Here is a 23,855-nt window from a genome sequence, read left to right as displayed (position 1 = left end):
GGTGAACCTTCGCCGGCAGTCCCCGCTGTCTAAGAGCTTGCCCCGCGGGGCTGAATAAAATCTAGTGGCGGGCCGGATGTGGCCCGCGGGCCAGAGTTTGGAGATCCCCGATCTAGGGGATTGCAAATATTTCTTGAGAACATGTGGAAGGTTGGTTTATGTCAAAGTGGTTGCTGAACACCTATTGCGGGATTATTTTGCGGAATTTCAAATTAAGTAATAATTAGAAATTATTTTCTAATTATTAGAAATAATTAGAAATTATAATTCTAGTTGAGGCTACACCGGTTTCTAATTCTGGCAGCAATGTTGCCACTTCATGGCCCTATTCATAGCCTTGTTCTATGTACCCAAGCATTCCTGATAATACCGAACTGCTACAGTATTTACCCAGAGATTCAACAGGCAAGCCTTTATCTAAAGATAGACACAAAATGCTGGAGGAACTCAGCGGGTCAGGCAGCATCACTGGAGGGGAGGAAGGGGTGACATTTCGGGTCGAGACCCTTCTTCAGACTGAGCAACAGATATTTTGAGTGTCCATGATGTTCCTTTGACTCTTGTCTGTCAGAGCATCCAATGCAAGAGAGCAGGAGAGGATTAAACCAGGGCCTCGACCCGAAACGTCACCCATTCCTTCTCTCCAGAGATGCTGCCTGACCCGCTGAGTTACTCCAGCACTTTGTGGCTATCTTCGGTTTAAACCAGCGCCTGCAGTTCCTTCCAACACTAAGACGTTCATTCCAGTGAACCTCTTAAATATGTAGGAAGGAACTGCAGGCGCTGGTTTACACTGAAGATAGATAGACACAGAGTGCTGGAGTAACTCAGCGAGACAGGCAGCATCTCTGGAGAGAAGGAATGGGTGACGTTTTGGGTCGAGGCCCTTCTTCAGACTGAGAGTCGGGGGGGTGGGGGGGAGGGAAACGAGAGATATAGATGGGGGATGTAGAGAGATATAGAACAAATGAATGAAAGATACGGAAAAATGTAACGGTGATAAAGGAAACAGGCCATTGCGAGCTGTGTGTTGGGTGAGAACGAGAAGCTGGTGCGACTTGGGTGGGGGAGGGATAGAGAGCGAGGGAATGCCGCGGTTATTTGAAGTTAGAGAAATCATAAGCTGTCCAAGCGAAATACGAGATGCAGTTCCTACCATTTGCATTTGGCCTCACTCTGACAATGGAGGAGGCCCAGGACAGAAAGGTCAGTGTGGGCTGTCTGTCTCTCTGCTAAACAACCCAACATGGAGAATCCTCATGACCCTATTTACTTTGGCACACATTTTATTTTACAAGTTGTGCACTGTAAACAATCTCATCAAAACAGATTGTTTTCATTTGCAATATCGTGATATTCATGAAGCTATGTACACTTCATTGCACTGCACTGAACATTGGATCTCCTGCAAGTGTTTTACAATAGACAATAGACAATAGACAATAGGTGCAGGAGGAGGCCATTCGGCCCTTCGAGCCAGCACCGCCATTCAATGTGATCATGGCTGATAATTCTCAATCAGTACCCCGTTCCTGCCTTCTCCCCATACCCCCTGACTCCGCTATCCTTAAGAGCTCTATCTAGCTCTCTCTTGAATGCATTCAGAGAATTGGCCTCCACTGCCCTCTGAGGCAGAGAATTCCACAGATTCACCACTCTCTGTGTGAAAAAAAACGTTCTCATCTCGGTCCTAAAAGACTTCCCCCTTATCCTTAAACTGTGACCCCTTGTTCTGGACTTCAATTCACAAACTCTGTGAGATTCTTAACTGTCTGTTCTAAAATGATCGGCTTAGATGTCCACAAAAAGCTGGAGTAACTTAGGAAGGAACTGCAGATGCTAGTTTGGACTAAAGATGGACACAAAACGCTGGGGTAACTCAGCGGGACAGGCAGCACCTCAGGAGAGAAGGAACAGGCGATGTTTCGGGTCGAGGCCCTTCTTCAGACTGAGCCCCAGAGATGCCCTCTCTCCTGTCCCGCTGTTACCCCAGCGTTTTGTGCCTATCTTTGATCTAAACCAGCATCTGCAGTTCCTTCCCACACTAAGATGTTCATATCAGTTAACTTTTTAAAATGTTCAGTAAGGAACTGCAGGTGCTGGTTTACACCGAAGATAGTCACAAAGATGCTGGAGCAACTCAGCGGGACAGGCAGCATCCGTGGAGAGAAGGATTGGGTGACGTTTCGGGTCGAGACCCTTCTTTGGCCAGAAGGGTCTTCTTCTGACTGAAGAAGGGTCCCAAGCAATTCGGCACGGTAGCGCAGCGGTAGAGTTGCTGCTTTACAGCGAATGCAGCGCCGGAGACTCAGGTTCGATCCTGACTACGGATGCTGCACTGTAAGGAGTTTGTACGTTCTCCCCGTGACCTGCGTGGGTTTTCTCCGAGATCTTCGGTTTCCTCCCACACTCCAAAGACGTACAGGTATGTAGGTTAATTGGCTGGGTAAATGTAAATATTGTCCCTAGTGGGTGTAGGATAGTGTTAATGTACGGGGATCGCTGGGCGGCACCGACTTGGTGGGCCGAAAAGGCCTGTTTCCGGCTGTATATATATGATATGATATGATAATTCAAGCTGAACGGTCACCCATCTTGCCATAGAGGGAGTACAGAGAAGGTTCACCAGATTGATCCCTGGGATGGCAGGAGTTTCATATGAAGAAAGACTGGATAGACTAGGCTTGTACTCGCTGGAATTTAGAAGATTGAGGGGGGGGATCTTATAGAAACTTACAAAATTCTTAAGGGGTTGGACAGGCTAAATGCAGGAAGACTGTTCCCGATGTTGGGGAAGTCCAGAACAAGGGGTCACAGTTTAAGGATAAGGGGGAAGTCTTTTAGGACCGAGATGAGAAAGTTTTTTTTCACACAGAGAGTGGTGAATCTGTGGAATTCTCTGCCACAGAAGGTAGTTGAGGCCAGTTCATTGGCTATATTTAAGAGGGAGTTAGATGTGGCCCTTGTGGCTAAAGGGATCAGGGGGTATAGAGAGAAGGCAGGTACAGGATACTGAGTTGGATGATCAGCCATGTTCATATTGAATGGCGGTGCAGGCTTGAAGGGCCGAATGGCCTACTCCTGCACCTATGTATCTATGTATCTATGTTTCTATGTTTCTATGCCTTCTCTCCAGAGACGCTGCCTGTCCCGCTGAGTTACTCCAGCTTGTCGTGCCTAACCTTTTAGATATCGACATAGTTTCACCCGTAACCCATCAGATTTCCGGAGAACATTTGTCATTGTTGTCACCAAGTCAGGAATGTCGTCAGGTAGCCATCCTGATAGCCCGCTGAACTTCAGAGAGGCTTGAACATACAATCTGCAGAGCAGCAGTTTCCTGACTGCATCTCGTGGGCTGTTCCACACTTCAGACACGCCTCACAGTTGTTTCTGCTTGCCCCCTGCCCCACTGAATTAATTTCAACATCCCTCGCTTCCCCGTCCTGCCCTCCACGGCCTCCAACCTCGTCGTTCTCCCGCCCCCCGCTCCACCTGGTTTTGTCTTCTCCCCAAAATCCATTCACACAACTCAGGGCCGTTTTTACAGCATTATGGGCCCCCGGGCAAAGCAGTGTACTGGGGCCCCTACCGTTACTCTCCCCCACCCCCCTTTCCCTACCAGCCCCCCCCCCCCCGTCGTGCCGGCGAAAAGCACTTACCGAAAAGCACTTAGCGATGGACTTAGGGTGCTACATTGTTGCGAAAAGCACTTACAGATCGCTGTGAGAAGCACTTAGGGACCGAAAATGTTGCGAAAAAAGCACTTATTGAACCTACATTTTTAAAGTAGTATTTATTTATTGCAAGTCACTTAACATACACAGATCAGCATGGGGCCCCTATGCTCGTGGGGCCCCGGGCAAGTGCCCATCAGGCCCATGCGTTAAGACGGCCCTGACACAACTGCTCTGGCACGCACCCATTGTTTCTACCAGCTTCTGTCCTACTGAAATCATTTCCACACACCTCGACTACTTCCAATCCCTCCCTGGTCCAATCCCTCCCTACCCATGTCCCTCTGTCCCTCTCTTCCCATCCCCCTTCCCAGATCTCCCTCTAACTTCCTGTCTCCAAATACATCCTACCTTTGTCCCGCCCCCCCCTGACATCAGTCTGAAGAAGGGTCTCGACCCGAAACGTCGCCCATTCCTTCTCTCCCGAGATGCTGCCTGACCCGCTGAGTTACTCCAGCATTTTGTGAATAAATATCTTCGATTTGTACCAGCATCTGCAGTTATTTTCTTACACTACCCATGTCCAAGATACCTCACACGCCCCTTCGTCTCTTCAATGACTTCCGTTTTCCAGGCCCCCACTCCTTCGTCTTTACTATTGATGCTCAGTCACTCTACAGCTCCATGCCCTACCAGGAAGGTCTCAAAGCCCCCTCGACCGCAGAATCACCCATTCTTTCCCTCCAGAGATGCTGCCTGTCTCATAGAAACATAGAAACGTAGACAATAGGTGCAGGAGTAGGCCATTCGGCCCTTCGAGCCTGTACGCACCGCCATTCAATATGATCATGGCTGATCATCCAGCTCAGTATCCCGTACCTGCCTTCTCTCCATACCCCCTGATCCCTTTAGCCACAAGGGCCACATCTAACTCCCTCTTAAATATAGCCAATGGACTGGCCTCAACTACCTTCTGTGGCAGAGAATTCCACAGGTTCACCACTCTCTGTGTGAAAAAAAACGTTCTCATCTCGGTCCTAAAAGACTTCCCCCTTATCCTTAAACTGTGACCCCTTGTTCTGGACTTCCCCAACATCGGGAACAATCTTCCTGCATCTAGCCTGTCCAACCCCTTAAGAATTTTGTAAGTTTCTATAAGATCCCCCCTCAATCTTCTAAATTCCAGCGAGTACAAGCCGAGTCTATCCAGTCTTTCTTCATATGAAAGTCCTGCCATCCCAGGAATCAATCTGGTGAACCTTCTCTGTATTCCCTCTATGGCAAGAATGTCTTTCCTCAGATTAGGAGACCAAAACTGTACGCAATACTCCAGGTGTGGTCTCACCAATGCCCTGTACAACTGCAGCAGAACCTCCCTGCTCCTATACTCAAATCCCCTCGCTATGAATGCCAACATACCATTCGCTTTCTTCACTGCCTGCTGCACCTGCATGCCTACTTTCAATGACTGGTGCACCACGACACCCAGGTCTCGTTGCATCACCCCTTCTCCTAATCGGCCACCATTCAGGTAATAATCTGCTTTCCTGTTCTTGCCACCAAAGTGGATAACCTCACATTTATCCACATTATACTGCATCTGCCATGCATTTGCCCAGTCACCTAACCTATCCAAGTCACGTTGCAGCCTCTCGTTGAGTTACTCCAGCATTTTGTGTCTGAAACCAAATTGAACTTCGGAGAAACACGGCGTCATTGCATATGTATCCAGCAGAGGGCAGTTGGTGATGGAGTGAAGCCAGTCCCAGCACGATTGCCACAGGCAGCATTGGTCTGGGCACAAACACAAACGAACCCATCCTACAAATGATGTAGCTTCTCTTCGTGGCACTTTGAACTCAGTTCCACGCCCTGTCCCAGAGGCATTGACCCATGCTAGGTTCAAGGGTGGGATGTTTTCAGCAGCATCTGTTGTGTATTAAGCAAAACAACCACCCACTCACAGTTAGAAACAATAACAAGATTGCAGCTCCACTAAGACTTTTTAAGCGTACCCACCAAAAAAAAACACAAGTTTTTTGTTTCAATGGTTCCCAAATTTGAGGATGGACATTCTTGCTATTGAGGGAGTGCAGCGTAGGTTCACCAGGTTAATTCCCAGGATGGCGGGACTGACATACGATGAAAGAATGGGTCGACTGGGCTTGTATTCACTAGAATTTAGAAGGATGAGAGGGGATCTTATCGAAACATATACAATTCTTAAAGGATTGGACAGGCTAGATGCAGGAGAAATGTTTCTGATGTTGGGGGGAGTCCAGAACCAGGGGTCAGAGTTTAAGAATAAGGGGTAGGCCACTGAGATGAGGGAAAACTTTTTCACCCAAAGATTTGTGAATCTGTGGAATTTTCTGCCACAGAAGGCAGTGGAGGCCGATTCACTGGATGTTTTCAAGAGAGAGTTAAATTTAGCTCATAGGGCGAAGGGAATCAAGGGGTACGGGGAGAACGCAGGAACGGGGGTACCGATTTTAGATGATCAGCCATGATCATATTGAATGGCAGTGCTGGCTCGAAGGGCCAAATGGCCTACTCCTGCACCTATTTTCTATGCTTCTATCTGATGTGTATTAAGCAAAACAACTTGCCACTCACAGTTTAGAAACAACAACAAGATTGGAGCTCCACTAAGACTTTTTTAGCGTACCCACCAAAAATAAAAAAACACAATTAAATTAAACAATGCTTTCAAATAGGTAGGCACAAAATGCAGGAGTAACAGAGGCAGCATCTCTGGAGGGAATGAATGGATGACGTTTCCTTTCGAGACCCTTCTTCAGACCATCTGAATAAGTGGACATCTCAAAATTCTGCTGGGTGGGAGACAATGGCAGAAACACACACAACAATGACTCTAAATTACTCAGAAGGCTGTGGGCGCCAACTCAGTGATATTTTTTAGGCAGAGCCAAATAGATTCGTGAGTGGTACAGGCGTCAGAGGTTATGGGGGAGAAGGCAGGAGAACGGGGTTAGGAGGGAGAGATAGATCGGCCATGATTGAATGGCGGGGAGTCGACTTGATGGGCCGAATGGCCTATTTCTACCCCTATCCCTTGTGATCTTATGACCTTAAAACTGGGCGGGGAATGCAGACTTGAAATAGAGAATTTTATAACCTGCTTTCCCTTTCTTTGGAGCTACACTGACTCGGAAGACTGGAGCGACTGGGCTTGTATACACTGGAATTTAGAAGGATGAGAGGGGATCTTATCGAAACGTATAAGATTATTAAGGGGTTGGACACGTTAGAGGCAGGAAACATGTTCCCAATGTTGGGGGAGTCCAGAACCAGGGGCCACAGTTTAAGAATAAGGGGTAGGCCAGTTAGACCGGAGATGAGGGAAAAAAATTTCAGTCAGAGAGTTGTGAATCTGTGGAATTCACTGCCTCAAAAGGCAGTGGAGGCCAATTCTCTGAATGCATTCAAGAGAGAGCTAGATAGAGCTCTTAAAGATAGCGGAGTCAGGGGGTATGGGGAGAAGGCAGGAACGGGGTACTGATTGAGAATGATCAGCCATGATCACATTGAATGGCGGTGCTGGCTCGAAGGGCTGAATGGCCTCCTCCTGCACCTATTGTCTATTGTCTATTGTCCTAGGTTTGAGAACCGGCCCATCATTTATGTCCAGTAACATAGGCACTTGTTTCATAAATACAAGTCGGATGATCATTATAATGTGGTGAAGTAGTGGTGAAGAAGTGGTGGAAAGGTGGAGATGCTATCCTTTTAGTTTAGTTTAGTTTAGCGATACAGCGCGGAAACAGGCCCTTTGATGAAAGGATTAAAAGTAACATTAGCAAATTTGTGGATGGCACAAAGCTGGGTGGCAGTGTGAACTGTGAGGAAGATGCTATGAGGTTGCAGGGTGACTTGGACAGGTTGTGTGAGTGGGCGGATGCATGGCAGATGCATTTTAATGTGGATAAGTGTGAGGTTATCCACTTTGGTGGTAAGAATAGGAAGGCAGAGTATTATCTGAATGGTGTCAAGTTAGGAAAAGGGGAAGTACAAAGAAATCTGGGTGTCCTTGTTCATCAGTCGCTTAAAGTTAGCATTCAGTCAGAGAGTTGTAAATCTGTGGAATTCTTTGCCTCAGAAGGCAGTGGAGGCCAATTCCTTTGATGCATACAAGAGAGAGCTGGATAGAGCTCTTAAAGGTAATGGAGTCAGGGGGTATGGGGAGAAGGCAGGAACGGGGTACTGATTGTGAATGATCAGCCATGATCACATTGAATGGTGGTGCTGGCTTGAAGGGCCGAATGGCCTCCTCCTGCACCTATTGTCTATTGTCTATTGGCCCACCGAGTCCGCACCGACCAGCGATCCCCGCACGCTAACACTATCCTACACACACTCAGGACAATTTACTATTCTACCAAGCCAATTAACCTACAAAGCTGAGGTATTTATTCACAAAATGCTGGAGTAACTCAGCAGGTCAGGCAGCTGCTCAGCAGGTTCACCCCTCATCCTCCTGCGCTCCAAGGAATCGAGTCCCAGCCTACTCAACCTCCCCCTGTAGCTCACACCCTCTAGTCCTGGCAACATCCTCATAAATCTTCTCTGTACCCTCTCCAGCTTGACAACATCTTTTCTATAACATGGTGCCCAGAACTGAACACAGTACTCTAAATGTGGCCTCACCAACGTCTTATACAACTGCAACATGACCTCCCAGCTAGACATCCTTCTTTTAGTTAATACCCCTAAACTACGCGCATGAGCAAAGGGTGAGAGCAAAGGTGCGGGGCAAATATGTGTTAACTTTCTGTCGGTATCTTAAATAGTCAATACACAGTGTGAAAGGGTTACCCCTCAGATTCCTATTAAATCTTTCCCCCTTCACTTTAAACCTATGCTCTCTGGTTCTCCATTCCCCTACTCTGGGCAAGAGACTCTGTGCGTCTACCCGATCTATTCCTCTCATGATTTTATACATCTCTACAAGATCAACAACTTGACAACATCTTTCCTCCAACTTGGTGCCTAGGACTGAACACAATACTCTACATGAGGCCTCATCAACATCTTATACAACTGCAAGATAGAAACATAGAAACATAGAAAATAGGTGCAGGAGTAGGCCATTCGGCCCTTCGAGCTTGCACCGCCATTCAATATGATCATGGCTGATCATCCAACTCAGTATCCCGTACCTGCCTTCTCCCCATACCCCCTGATCCCTTTAGCCACAAGGGCCACATCTAACTCCCTCTTAAATATAGCCAATGAACTGGCCTCAACTACCTTCCGTGGCAGAGAATTCCACAGATTCACCACTCTCTGTGTGAAAAAAAACTTTCTCATCTCGCAGCGGTAGAGTTGCTGCTTTACAGCGAATGCAGCGCCGGAGACTCAGGTTCGATCCTGACCGGGTGCTGCACTGTAAGGAGTTTGTACGTTCTCCCCGTGACCAGCGTGGGTTTTCTCCGAGATCTTCGGTTTCCTCCCACACTCCGAAGACGTACAGGTATGTAGGTTAATTGGCTGAGTAAATGTAAAAAAAATTGTCCCTAGTGGGTGTAGGATAGTGTTAATGTACGGGGATCGCTGGGCGGCACGGACTTGGAGGGCCGAAAAGGCCTGTTTCCGGCTGTATATATATGATATGATGATATGATATCTCGGTCCTAAAAGACTTCCCCCTTATCCTTAAACTGTGACCCCTTGTTCTGGACTTCCCCAACATCGGGAACAATCTTCCTGCATCTAGCCTGTCCAACCCCTTAAGAATTTTGTAAGATGTCCTCCTAACTTTTGTACTCAATGCTCTGATTGATGAAGGCCAATGTGCTGAAAGCCTTTTTGACAACCCTGTCGACCTGTAATGCCACGTTCAAGGAACTATGTACCTGCAATCCTAGATCCCTCTGCTCTACAACACTTCCCAGGGCCCTACCATTCACTGTGTAGGTTCTGCCCACGTTAGACTTCCCAAAATGCAACACCCCACGTTTCTCTGTATTAAATTCCATCAACCATTCCTCAGCCCACCTGGCCAATCCATCAAGATCCTTCAACCGTCTTCACGATCTGCAATACCACCCACTTTTGTATCATCTGTAAAAACCTGCTAATCTTGCCGTGCACAACTTGCAACTGTGACATTTTTTAGATTTAGATTTAGAGATACAGCACGGAAACAGGCCCTTCGGCCCACCGGGTCCGTGCCGCCCAGCGATCCCCACACATTAACACTATCCTACACCCACTAGGGACAATTTTCTACATTTGCCCAGCCAATTAACCTACATACCTGTACGTCTTTGGAGTGTGGGAGGAAACCGAAGATCTCGGAGAAAAACCCGCGCAGGTCACGGGGAGAACGTACAAACTCCGTACAGACGGCGCCCGTAGTCAGGATCAAACCTGAGTCTCCGGTGCTGCTGTAAGGCAGCAACTCTACCGCTGCGCCACCGTGCCGCCGTAGACATAACATCTCAAAACTTCTATATTCAACACCGTTACTGGTGGAATTCTCTGCCTCAGAAGGCAGTGGAGGCCAATTCTCTGAATGCATTCAAGAGAGAGCTAGATAGAGCTCTTAAGGATAGTGGAGTCAGGGGGTATGGGGAGAAGGCAGGAACGGGGTACTGATTGAGAATGATCAGCCATGATCACATTGAATGGCGGTACTGGCTCGAAGGGCCGAATGGCCTCCTCCTGCACCTATTGTCTATTGTCTATTGTCTATTGATGAAGGCTCACCTGCCAAAATACTTCTTGACCACCCAATCCACCTGTCACTGACAGCCAACAATGACTTCCCAAAATCCAACACCTTGCGTTTGTCTGCATTAAACCTCATTAGCCATTTCTCAGCCCCGCTTGCCCAGCTAATCAGGATCCTCCTGGAATTTTTGATAACCATCTTCAATGCGATAACATCTTCTTTAGTGTGATCTGCCAACTTACTAATAATGCCTTGTGTATTCTTATCCATATCGTTGCTATTAACTAGAAACAGCAATGGGCCCAGCCAGTAATCCTTGACACACTCCAGAAACCACAGGCCTCCAGTCGTACTTTATTCTAGTTGAGAGAGACACAGCAGAAACAGCCCCCTCAGCTCACCAAGTCTGCACCACCCAGCGATCCCCGCACATTAACACTACTCTACGCACACGAGGGACAATATTTACATTTATACCAAGCCAATTAACTTACAAACCTGCGCGTCTTTGGAGTGTGGGAGGGAACCCGGAGAGCTCGGAGAAAACCCACGCAGGTCACGGGGAGAACGTACAAACTCCGTACAGACAAGCACCCGTAGTCGGGATCGAACCCGGGACTCTGGCGCTGTAAGGCAGTAGCTCTACCGCTGCGCCACCACACAGTCGATTCAACGCCTTTTGCTGAGAACAATCTATCAGCCTCAGTGTTGTTTATTTCGCAAAACGCTGGAGTAACTCAGCAGGCCAGGCAGCATCTCAGGAGAGAAGGAATGGGTGACGTTTCGGGTCGAGACCCTTCTTCAGACTGATGTCAGGGGGGGCGGGACAAAAGGAAGGATATAGGTGGAGACAGGAAGATAGAGGGAGAACTGGGAAGGGGGAGGGGAAGAGAGGGACAGAGGAGCTATCTAAAGTTGGAGAAGTCAATGTTCATACCTCAGAGTTGTGATGAGCAACTGGCTCGCATCAATCTGCTTTTACAACGGAGGATTCCAAGCTTCCAGCAATCCACGTCGGTTGGGTTGTTTCGATAAGGAAAGCTGCAGTAACTCAGTGAATCAAGGTGCTGCTTCATCAACATCCCCTCTCCCTACCCCCCCACCGCCATCCGACCAGACTCTGACACACTCGGGGTAATATGCAAAGGTAACTAACCGACAAACACGCGCGTCTTTAGGATGTGGGAGGAAACCAGAGTACCCGGAGGAAGCCCACGTGGGTCACAGCCAGAAGGTGCAAACTCCACAAAAACAGCGCCCAAGGTCAGGAATTGAGCCCAGGTTTCCGGTGCTGTTGGGAATGACGCAATGATTCCCAGTGACTGCGGATAAGTTGTGGCGATGGGGGCTCTGTGTGTGTGTGCAATCACAAACGATGTCGCGACTGGAACGGAACCTCCAAATACCCAAGAACTCGTCACCAGATTGATATTGGCATAATATCAGGCTTCCATGGGCGGTCACGGTGGCGCAGCGGCAGAGTTGCTGCCTTACAGCGAATGCAGCGCCGGAGACTCAGGTTCGATCCTGACTACGGGCGCCGTCTGTACGGAGTTTGTACGTTCTCCCCGTGACCTGCGCGGGTTTTCTCCGAGATCTTCGGTTTCCTCCCACGCTCCAAAGACGTACAGGTTTGTAGGTTAATTGACTGGGCAAATGTAAAAAATTGTCCCTAGTGTGTGTAGGATAGTGTTAATGTGCGGGGATCGCTGGGCGGCGCGGACTCGGTGGGCCGAAGGGCCTGTTTCCGAGCTGTATCTCTAAATCTAAAATCTAAAGAAACCATTTGTCTAACTGCGGGACTGCCACATGAGGGAAGATTGGAAAGACTGGGCTTGTATTCACTGGAGTTTAGAAGGATGAGAGGGAGATCTTATAGGGACGTATAAAATTATAAAAGGACTGGACAAGCTAGATGGAGGGAAAATGTTCCCAATGTTGGGGGAGTCCAGAACCAGGGGCCACAGTCTTAGAATAAAGGGGAGGCCATTTTTAAACTGAGGTGAGAAGGAACTTTTTCACCCAGAGAGTTGTGAATTTGTGGAATTCTCTGCCACAGAGGGCAGTGGAGGCTAATTTACTGGATGGATTTAAGAGAGAGTTAGATAGAGATCAAGAGGCTAGTGGAATAAAGGGATGTGGGGAGAAGGCAGGCACGGGTTACTGATTGTGAATGATCAGCCATGATTACAATAAATGGCTTGAAGGGCCAAATGGCCTCCTCCTGCACCTATTTTCTATGTTTCTATGTTAAATAACCCTTGCATCCCCCCTCTCTCCGCCCCTCTCCCGCCCCGGTCGTTGTACTAATTGCACTTTCGTCCTGATGAGTCTCATTGTCTGCCACCCATTTTCACCTAGCCCACGGCCAACAATGGACCATTGCCTTCATCATTGTTACTTTTTGGCATGTCCTTCTTATTCATTTAGAGTCATCTCCAGTCAGAGAGATCTGTTACGCATCTCTCTACACCACCGTCTGTATCTCTCGTTTCCCTTTCCCCTGACTCTCAGTCTGAAGAAGGTATTTATTCACAAAATGCTGGAGTAACTCAGCAGGTCAGGCAGCATCTCAGGAGAGAAGGAATGGGTGATGTTTCGGGTCGAGACCCTTCTTCAGACTGATTTCACAAAATGCTGGAGTAACTCAGCAAGTCAGGCAGCATCTCAGGATAGAAGGAATGGGTGACGTTTCGGGTCGAGACCCTTCTCCAGAGACGCTGCCTGATCTGCTGAGTTACTCCAGCTTTTTTTGTCTATCTCACAAGAAGAAAACATGGATTTATCCAAACAGAGATAAACAGAGCACCTCGTATTTCGAAGGTATTTATTCACAAAATGCTGGAGTAACTCAGCAGGTCAGGCAGCGTCTCAGGAGAGAAGGAATGGGTGACGTTTCGGGTCGAGACCTCATATTTCGCTTGGGCAGCTTTTCATTTTTCATTTCATTTCATATATACAGCGCGGAAACAGGCCTTTTCGGCCCACCAAGTCCGCGCCGCCCAGCGATCCCCGCACACTAACACTATTAACACTATCCTACACACACTAGGGACAATTTTTACATTTGCCCAGTCAATTAACCTACATACCTGTACGTCTTTGGAGTGTGGGAGGAAACCGAAGATCTCGGAGAAAACCCACGCAGGTCACGGGGAGAACGTACAAACTCCTTACAGTGCAGCACCCGTAGTCAGGATCGAACCTGAGTCTCCGGGCGCTGCATTCGCTGTAAAGCAGCAACTCTACCGCTGCGCCACCGTGCCGCCCGACAGCTTACAACCCAGCGGTAGTAATATTGTTTTTGCTAACTTCAAGTAACCCTTGCTTTCCCTCTCTCTCTCTCCATTCCCTCCCCCACCCTAGTTCTCCGACTAGTTTCACTGTCCTCCTGATTAATTTTACTGATTGCACGCCTCGTTGGCACCTACCCCTCACCCAACAATGAACCATTCTACCTTTCCTTGACCAACGTCCGCTTTGATCTGTCCTTTTCACACCATACATTCTCTTTGTACCCCTTCCATATCTCCAGTTTCCAAGGCCAGCAGCACAATCAAGGACGAGTCGCACCCCGGCCACTCCCTCTTCTCCCCTCTCCCATCGGGCAAAAGGTACAGAAGTGTGAAAACGCACACCTCCAGATTCAGGGACAGTTTCTTCCCAGCTGTTATCAGGCAACTGAACCATCAGACCACAACCAGAGAGCAGTGCTGAACTACCATCTACCTCATTGGTGACCCTCGGACTATCCTTGATCGGACTTTGCTGGCTTTACCTTGCATTTAACATTATTCCCTTATGCATCTAAACACTGTAAATGGATCGATAGTCTTTCTACTGACTGGATAGCGCGCAACAAACACTTTTCACTGTACCTCAGTACGGGTGACAATCAACCCAACTGAACCAACTCTCAGTCTGAAGAACGGTCTCGACACGATGCGTCACCCATTCCTTCTGCCATTTGAAAGTAAGCATGCAGGTGCAGCAGGCAGTGAAGAAAGCGAATGGTACGTTGGCATTCATAGCGAGGGGATTTGAGTATAGGAGCAGGGAGGTTCTAATGCAGTTGTACAGGGCATTGGTGAGACCACACCTGGAGTATTGCGTGCAGTTTTGGTCTCCTAATCTGAGGAAAGACGTTCTTGCCATAGAGGGAGTACAGAGAAGGTTCACCAGATTGATTCCTGGGATGGCAGGACTTTCATATGAAGAAAGACTGGATAGACTCGGCTTGTACTCACTGGAATTTAGAAGATTGAGGGGGGATCTTATAGAAACGTACAAAATTCTTAAAGGGTTGGACAGGCTAGATGCAGGAAGATTGTTCCCGATGTTGGGGAAGTCCAGAACAAGGGGTCACAGTTTAAGGTTAAGGGGGAAGTCTTTTAGGACCGAAATGAGAAAGTTTTTGTTCACACAGAGAGTGGTGAATCTGTGGAGTTCTCTGCCACAGAAGGTAGTAGAGGCCAGTTCATTGGCTATATTTAAGAGGGAGTTAGATGTGGCCCTTGTGGCTAAAGGGGTCAGGGGGTATGGAGAGAAGGCAGGTACGAGATACTGAGTTGGATGATCAGCCATGATCATATTGAATGGCGCTGCAGGCTCGAAGGGCCGAATGGCCTACTCCTGCACCTATTTTCTATGTTTCTATGTTTCTATTTTCATGAGATCATAAATCATAAGTGATAGGAGCAGAATTAGGCCATTCGGCCCATTAAGTCTGCTCTGCCATTCAATCATGCCTGATCTATCTCTCTCTCTCCTAACCTCATTCTCCTGCCTTCTCCCCATAACCTCTGACACTATCTTTTGTGCCTGAGGTAATTGATTTCGGTGTGCAGGATGGTGACAATGAGAAGCAGCCAGTGAAAGGCAAACCTGAGTCTATCACAAACACCCAGGAATATTGTTACTGACCTCGGGGAGTTTTTGATGCTGTTTGAATCCAGCAGCTGGTTCCTATTCAATCCTGCACAGTGTGTTGCCAACACTTCGCTAGCGATTGAAGATAGACCGTGGCAGTGGTGTGAGGAGTAGCAAGACCAACGAACGGGAAGCAAGAAGAGGCTCGGTAGCAAGTTGTCAACGGTACATTACGAGTCCGGCCATGTGCGGAAACTGACTTCTGATGCTTCCAACTTTAGCCTGGCACCCAGTGCTTAGTCCTGTAATGGACCATCGTCAACCAGAGGCTGATTGTGAATGCATCTTGCACTTTAACCACAAAGGAAAAAAAGCAGGAGGTTTAGTTTAGGTTTTTTTTAGAGATACAGCGCAGAAACGTGGAATAAGAGGTGCTGTTTCACCAGTTTGTGAAATTCTGGTCTGGCAATGGAGGAAGCCATTTAGAACGGAGATGAGGAAAAGCTTTTTCAGTCAGAGAGTTGTGAATCTGTGGAATTCACTGCCTCAGAAGGCAGTGGAGGCCAATTCTCTGAATACATTCAAGAGAGAGCTAGATAGAGCTCTTAAGGATAGCGGAGTCAGGGGGTATGGGGAGAAGGCAGGAACGGGGTACTGATTGAGAATGATCAGCCATGATCACATTGAATGGCGGTGCTGGCTCGAAGGGCCGAATGGCCTCCTCCTGCACCTATTGTCTATTGTCTATTGAAACCGGCCCTTCGGCCCACCGAGTCTGCGCCTACCATCGAGTTAGGAGGGAAAGATAGATCAGCCATCATTGAATGGCCGAGTGGGCTTGAAGGGCTGAATGGCCAAATTCTGCTCCGATCGCTTCTGACCTTATGACCAGTGTTCCCCGCACATTAACACTATCCTACACACACCAGGGACAAATGTACATTCATACCAAAGCCAATGAGGGCGTGCAACGTAGGTTTACTAGGTTAATTCCCGGGATGGCGGGACTGTCATATGTTGAAAGACTGGAGCGACTAGGCTTGTATACACTGGAATTTAGAAGGATGAGAGGAGATCTTATCGAATTGCTCACAATATTCGGATTGCGCCTTGTATACACTGGAATTTAGAAGGGTGAGAGGGGATCTTATTGAAACATAAGATTATTAAGGGATTGGACACGTTAGAGGCAGGAAACATGTTCCCAATGTTGGGGGAGTCCAGAACCAGGGGCCACAGTTTAAGAATAAGGGTTGGGCATTTAGAACGGAGATGAGGAAAAACTTTTTCAGTCAGAGAGTTGTAAATCTGTGGAATTCTCTGCCTCAGAAGGCAGTGGAGGCCAATTCTCTGAATGCATTCAAGAGAGAGCTAGATAGAGCTCTTAAGGATAGCGGAGTCAGGGGGTATGGGGAGAAGGCAGGAACGGGGTACTGATTGAGAATGATCAGCCATGATCACATTGAATGGTGGTGCTGATTCCACAGATTCACAACTCTCTGACTGAAAAAGTTTTTCCTCATCTCAGTTCTAAATGGCCTACCCCTTATTCTTAAACTGTGGCCCCTTGTTCTGGACTCCCCCAACATTGGGAACATGTTTTCTGCCTCTAACGTGTCCAACCCCTTAATAATCTTATACGTCAATGTGGGTTGTTTTTAAATGTGCTATACAAATAAAATTGACTTGACTTGACTCTCTCAGTATACCTCTGAATAACATGGAGAGCATAAAAACTGGAATACACTGTTAAGATGCCATTTAAAAATTGATTTTGATGATGACTTTTGTGGTTCAGATTTCTCTGTCAGTACTCAAGGCACACAAAAATACCCAGTTTGAAGCAGGCGAATTATAAATGGTCAGTGGACATAGACAGGCAAGGGCACGGGTTTATCCTGCAAAAATTGAATTAACTCCATGGCAGACTGACACCGAAGGATGTAAAACATTGGGAGGGGTGGGGGGGTCGTGATCCAACAGAGTGACTGAAGAAGATTATGGAAGGGCTCCCTTACACAGCATGGTTAGTTCGGGCGTCAGAGGTTATGGGGAGAAGGCAGGAGAATGGGGTTAGCAGGGAGAGACGGATCAGACATGATTGAATGACGGAGAAGACTTGATGGGCCGAATGGCCTAATTCTGCTCCTATTCCTCATGACCGTATGACAGCAATTGGATACATGCACCGAGCAGGCAAAACATCATGACCTGACGAGCCAAAACATTATGACCACCTGCCTAATACGCTGTTGGTCCTCCGTGTGCAGCCCCATACGCAGCAGGGTGCGATGCACTGTGTATTGTGACACATTCCTCCCGTGACCACCATTAAAATATACTGTGACTTGCCACAGTAGACCTTCTGTCGGTTTGGACCAGACGGGATAGCCTTCGTTGCCCTCGCGCATCGATGAGCCTTGGGCGCCCAACACCCTGTCTGTCGCTTGTCCCTCCTCGGACCACTGTCGGTAGGTACTCACCACTGCTGACCGGGAGCACCCCACAAGCCTTGCCATTTCAGAGATGCTCTGACCCAGTCGTCTGGCCAGAACAATTTGGCCCTTGTCAAAGTCGCTCAGGTCTTTACTCCTGCCCATTTCTCCTGCATCCAACACGTCAACTTCAAGAACTGACTGTTCACTTGCTGCTTAATATATCCCACCCCTTGACAGGTGCCATTGCAACAAGATAATCAAGGTCATTCACCTCACCTGCCAGTGGTCATAATGTTTTGGCTGATCGGTGTATGGAGGCAATGTACAGCAGGGTTTCCATTGGTTTGGCATTGACATGGACACAAAGACCCAACCATCAAGTGTTTGATTGTTCACCAGGCCTTCATGTGGCACTATCTTAGATGTACAAGAAGCTGTCAAGACCATTCCAATAGGTTTGTATCGACGATAGACACAAAGATTCAGAGTAACTCAGCGGATCAGGCAGCATCTCTGGCAAAAAGCAATGGTTGACGTTTCGGGTCGAGACCAGACAGAGAGTCAGGGGAGAGGGAAAGTAGAGATATAGACGGTGATGTAGAGAGATGTAGAACGAATGAATGAAAGATTATGCAAAAAAAGTAACGACGATGAAGGAAACAGGCCATTGTTAGCTGTGTGCTAGGTGAAAACGAGTTACAGACAATGAGACTCAACAAGACGACTTTGAAGTTGGTACGACTTGGGTGGGGCCTCATTGAAACTTACAGAATAGTGAGCGGCCTGGATAGAGTGGGATGTGGAGAGGATGTCTCCACTGGTGGGAGAGTGAAGGACTAGAGGTCACAGCCTCAGAATGAAAGGACTTTCCTTTAGGAAGGAGACGAGGAGGAATTTCTTTAGTCAGAGGGTGGTGAATCTGGAATTCTTTGCCACAGAAGGCTGTGGAGGCCACGTCAGTGGATGCAAGGAGTTAACGAAGGAGATTGAAGAAGATGGGGCAGTGGATTTGGACTTTAATAAGTTGCTTGATGAGGTGCTGTAAGATGGATGGGTACAAAAATGTTCAGACACATGGGTTCCAAGGTGAGCTGGCCGATTGAATACAATATTAGCTTGTGATAGAAGGCAGAGGGTAGTGGCGGGGTGATGTTTTTCTGATTGATACGTAGAAAAGTGTCAATATCGAAGGTATTTATTCACTAAATGCTGGAGTAACTCAGCGGGCCAGGCAGCATCTCAGGAGACAAGGAATGGGTGACGTTTCGGGTCGAGACCCTTCTTCAGACTGAACAAATTGTCAACATCTTGCGCAGTTGAGGAGGTGGTGAAAAGGGATATATCATGAGGGATATATCAAAACATTATGACCACTGGCAGGTGAAGTGAATAACATTGATTCTCTGCCTCAGAAGGCAGTGGAGGTCAATTCCATGAATGCATTCAAGAGAGAGCTAGATAGAGCTCTTAAGGATAGCGGAGTCAGGGGGTATGGGGAGAAGGCAGGAACGGGGTACTGATTGTGAATGATCAGCCATGATCACATTGAATGGCGGTGCTGGCTCGAAGGGCCGAATGGCCTCCTCCTGCACCTATTGTCTATTGTCTATTGAGGTCATAAGGTCACAAAGTATAGGAGTAGAATTAGGCCATTCAGCCCATCTAGTCTACTCTGCCATTCATTTCTGGCTGATGTACCGCTCCCTCCTATCCCCATTCTTCTGCCTTCTCCCCTTAACCTCTGACAATAAATTAATCAAGAATCGTATATTCTCAAGAATCTTTAATCATACATATGCTATGTTTAGGAGGCATTTGGACAGACACTTAAGTCGGGAATGCAGAAAAGGATATTGCTTTATTGCTGGCCAATGGGATTGGTGTGGAAGGACAAAGAAGGCCAGTTCAGTTTAGTTTATTGTCACGTGTACTGAGGTACAGTGAAAAGCTCTTGTCGCGTGCTAACTAGCCAGCGGAAAGACAATACATGATTACAATCGAGCTATTGACAATGATAAGGGAATAATGTTTAGTGCAAGGTAAAGCCAGCAAAGTCCGATCAAAGATAGGCTGAGGGTCTTCAATGAGGTAGATGGTAGTTCAGCACTGCTCTCTGGTTGTGGTGGGATGGTTCAGTTACCTGATAACAGCCGGGAAGAAACTGTCCCTGAATCTGGAGGTGTGCGTTTTCACACTTCTATTCCCCGATGGGGGAGGGGAGAAGAGGGAGTGGCCGGGGTGCGACTCGTCCTTGATTGTGCTGCTGGCCTTGCCGAGGCAGCGTGAGTGAGGTACAAGTGGAGTCAATGGAAGGGGGGCCGGTTTGTGCGATGGTCTGGGCTGTGTAGACGTGATGGACGAATGGTCGTCCGTTGTGCTGTACAACTCTACGACTCTGTGGGGCAGCAAGAGAAAGTTTAAATCACCTGTGCCACCTCGCCATAGCACGTGGCCACGGGGAGAAACCTTGTCAAAGGCCTTACTGGAGGGCAGAACCGCACTTGGATCATGGGCCGTGAAGCGCCAGCACCACTCCTGGAGCCATGGTGCCACCTTGTGCCATGTTTCACGCATTCAGTCAGTCTGCGCTGCTTTCAACAGACGCTTTAACCCCGGTGGCCATTCCAGACCAGTGTCTGATGCGAGGCTGCACTTGCCGAGGCGTTTAACAATAGACAATCGACAATAGGTGCAGGAGGAGGCCATTCGGCCCTTCGAGCCAGCACCACCATTCAATGTGATCACGGCTGATCGTTCTCAATCAGTACCCCGTTCCTGCCTTCTCCCCATACCCCCTGACTCCGCTATCCTTAAGAGCTCTATCTAGCTCTCTCTTGAATGCATTCAGAGAATTGGCCTCCACTGCCTTCTGAGGCAGAGAATTCCATAGATTTACAACTCTCTGACTGAAAAAGTTTTTCCTCATCTCAGTTCTAAATGGCCTACCCCTTATTCTTAAACTGTGGCCCCCTGTTCTGGACTCCCCCAACATTGGGAACATGTTTCCTGCCTCTAACGTGTCCAACCCCTTAATAATCTTATACGTTTCGATAAGATCTCCTCTCATCCTTCTAAATTCCAGTGTATACAAGCCTAGTCGCTCCAGTCTTTCAACATATGACAGTCCCGCCATTCCGTGAATTAACCTTGTTAACCTACGCTGCACGCCCTCAATAGCAAGAATGTCCTTCCTCAAATTTGGAGGCCAAAACTGCACACTGTACTCCAGGTGCGGTCTCACTTGGGCCCTGTACAACTGCAGCCTGTAGCTGCAAGAGTCAAGTGTGGAACAGATGTCTGCGCAGTTTTCTCACGTCTACCTCCTTCCTGTTTTCCAGATGCTTACGACCCCAGCAAAGTGGAGACCGTGTGAAGAGGGGGAGCGATGTCAGGAAACACTGTGATCCAGTTCACGAGGCTTCCTTGCATCAAATGCAAACGTCTCGGATGCCTTCCCCGCCCGCACCATTGTTAGTATTAATAAATGCACTGATAAGATAGATGCTCGAGCACTGCCAGGAAGAAATTAATCGGGTGGAGAAACGACCGTCGATCATTCCTTCAACGAATATCGCGGCCTTGTGTGGCTGAGGGCCCCACCCTGGAGCGCCTGAACACACAATACAAATCCACTCCAACTCGACGCCTCATCTGCCTTCTCCGAGTTCACAGAGCAAGTGGTGCAGGGAGTAATGAAAGACCACGTCAGTGCAATGACAGACGACCGACTGAAGCTGTGGCTGAGGCAGACAGAAGGCTCCCAAATGCATGTTGCCTGACCTGGGGAGAACTTGGCGCTAACACTGGACGTCTGATACGATGGACAACTCTTCCCCTTTGAGTTAATCGCGCTCACCCAATGAGCAGAACTTTGTTTTAAAAAAATCCAAGTTCTTCTGCTTTGAGGGTTCACTGTCTGGACTTTTTGTATTAGCTCCTCCTCCGACCTCATCTACTGTCTCCGCTGTTTCCAGGCATGGGCCACTGCATGTCGGCGAGACCAAGCGCAGGCTCGGCGATCGTTTCGCTGAACGCCCCCCGCTCAGTCCGCCGGGGCCTACGCGATCTCCCGGTTGCCAAACACTTTAACTCCCCCTCCCATTCCCACACTGACCTTTCTGTCCTGGGCCTCCTCCATTGTCAGAGTGAGGCCCAGCGCAGATTGCAAGGAACAGCACCTCATATTTCGCTTGGGTAGCTTACAACCCAGTGGTATTAATACTGATTTCTCAAACTACAAGTAACCCTTGCTTTCCCTCTCTCTTTGTCCCTCCCCACCCTAGTTCTCCGGCTAGTTTAATTGTTTTCCTGACTAATGTTGGCGTGCCTCGTTGTCACCTTCCCCTTCCTCAGCCAACAATGAACCATCCTTGACCGTCGGCTGCTTTGATCTGTCCTTTTCCCACCTCACCCTTCCATATCTCTAATCTTCCCTGAACCTCAATCTGAGGAAGGGTTCTCGACCCGAAACGTCACCCATTCCTTCTCTCCGGAGATGCTGCCTGTCCCGCTGAGTTACTCCAGCATTTTGTGTCGACCTTCAAATGATATTTTGAATTGCATTCAAAACACAGTGTTGCATTTGCTATATCTGTTAGTGCACAGTTCTACATGTTAATTTTGTTTGCAAAGCTTTACAGGATGAGCACTCCTTGTACTTCAGGTGCATATCTCGTGAACTGTGCACGGACAGATATGGCGAATCCAGTATATACTTCGAGTGCAATATTGCTAATATAAAGACAGACACAAAATGCTGGAGTAACTCAGCAGGGAGTGCGCAGGTGTATAGATACAAACCAAAAGTGTGAATGAAATTCTAAAATTCAGAAAACCTTCATCAAATTTTGGTCTGCTGTCCTAACCTCCTTTGGAAAACTGTCACCTTGTGCACTAATTGTCTTCCCATTCAAGACAGGTTTGCAGAAATTCCTGGATTTTGTGGTCGTGGGCACAAATTTTAATTCTACTCCCTGATGTGCCTGGGATCCATCCGGAATAACGGGAATACTTACTGGGCGGTCACGGTGGCGCAGCGGTAGAGTTGCTGCCTGACAGCGCTTGCAGCGCCAGAGACCCGAGTCCCATCCCGACTACGGGTGCTGTCTGTACGGAGTTTGTGCGTTCTCCCCCCCCGTGACCTGCGTGGGTTTTCTCCGAGATCTTCGGTTTCCTCCCCCACTCGAAAGACCTACAGGTTTGTAGGTTAATTGGCTTGGTATATGTGCAATTCGTCTCCAGTGTGTGTGTGTGTAGGATAGTGTTAGTGTGCGGGGATCGCTGGTCGGCGCGGACTCGGTGGGCCGAAGGGCCTGTTTCCGCGCTGCATCTCAAAACTAGACTAAACTAAACTAAACTAAAATAAACTTCATTAATGCCAGGTTTAAAGAAGCAATTGGATAAAGCATGGTGAACTATTGCAGATTGAATTTATTTCCATCGGGCATTAAAGATCAATCAATTTCCCATCTCACATCAACAATTTGTCCCATCATCCTATGGAAAACTGTCACGTCATGCATTAATTATAGACAATAGACAATAGACAATAGGTGCAGGAGGAGGCCAATCGGCCCTTCGAGCCAGCACCGCCATTCAATGTGATCATTGCTGATCATTCTCAATCAGTACCCCGTTCCTGCCTTCTCCCCATACCCCCTGACTCCGCTATCATTAAGAGCTCTATCTAGCTCTCTCTTGAATGCATTCAGAGAATTGGCCTCCACTGCCTTCTGAGGCAGAGAATTCCACAGGTATACAACTCTGAGTTGAAAAGGTTTTTCCTCATCTCTGTTCCAAATGGCCTACCCTTTATTCTTAAAGTGTGGCCCCTGATTTCTGGACTCTTCCAAGGCATGCCACCCTCTCAGCAGATGTCCTGGGTTCAATGGTCCCACTGGTGGGGTACAAATTACAACCCTACACACTAATGTGCAGGACAGGGTTAGTAGGTTTTGAAGGAAGGGACTGCAGACGCTGATTTAAACCGAAGAAAGCTAGAGTAACTCAGCGTGTCAGACGGCATCTCTGGAAAAAAGGAATAGGCGATTTATTCACAAAATGCTGGAGTAACTCAGCAGGTCAGGCAGCATCTCGGGAGAGAAGGAATGGGTGACGTTTCGGGTCGAGACCCTTCTTCAGACTGATGTCAGGGGGGCGGGACAAAGGAAGGAT

The 23,855-nt window shown here is 48.1% G+C and overlaps 1 protein-coding gene across 1 annotated transcript in view; it reads left to right on the top strand.

Annotated features, from left to right (window-relative positions):
- The window catches only part of jcada (junctional cadherin 5 associated a), a 40,169-nt gene extending 16,938 nt beyond the window's left edge, over nucleotides 1-23,231 (top strand). Inside the window, exon 3 of the mRNA XM_078429587.1 lies at nucleotides 21,020-23,231. Within this exon, the coding sequence (XP_078285713.1) occupies nucleotides 21,020-21,054 (35 nt within the window). The 3' untranslated portion in view covers nucleotides 21,055-23,231. The remainder of the gene's footprint in view (nucleotides 1-21,019) is intronic.
- The last annotated feature ends 624 nt before the right edge of the window (nucleotides 23,232-23,855 follow it).

This window comes from Rhinoraja longicauda, chromosome 2 (genome assembly GCF_053455715.1).
Source record: "Rhinoraja longicauda isolate Sanriku21f chromosome 2, sRhiLon1.1, whole genome shotgun sequence".
Taxonomy (NCBI): domain Eukaryota; kingdom Metazoa; phylum Chordata; class Chondrichthyes; order Rajiformes; family Arhynchobatidae; genus Rhinoraja; species Rhinoraja longicauda.
The sequence above is the reverse complement of the archived record's forward strand: the minus strand, read 5'-3'. Positions and strand labels throughout refer to the sequence as shown.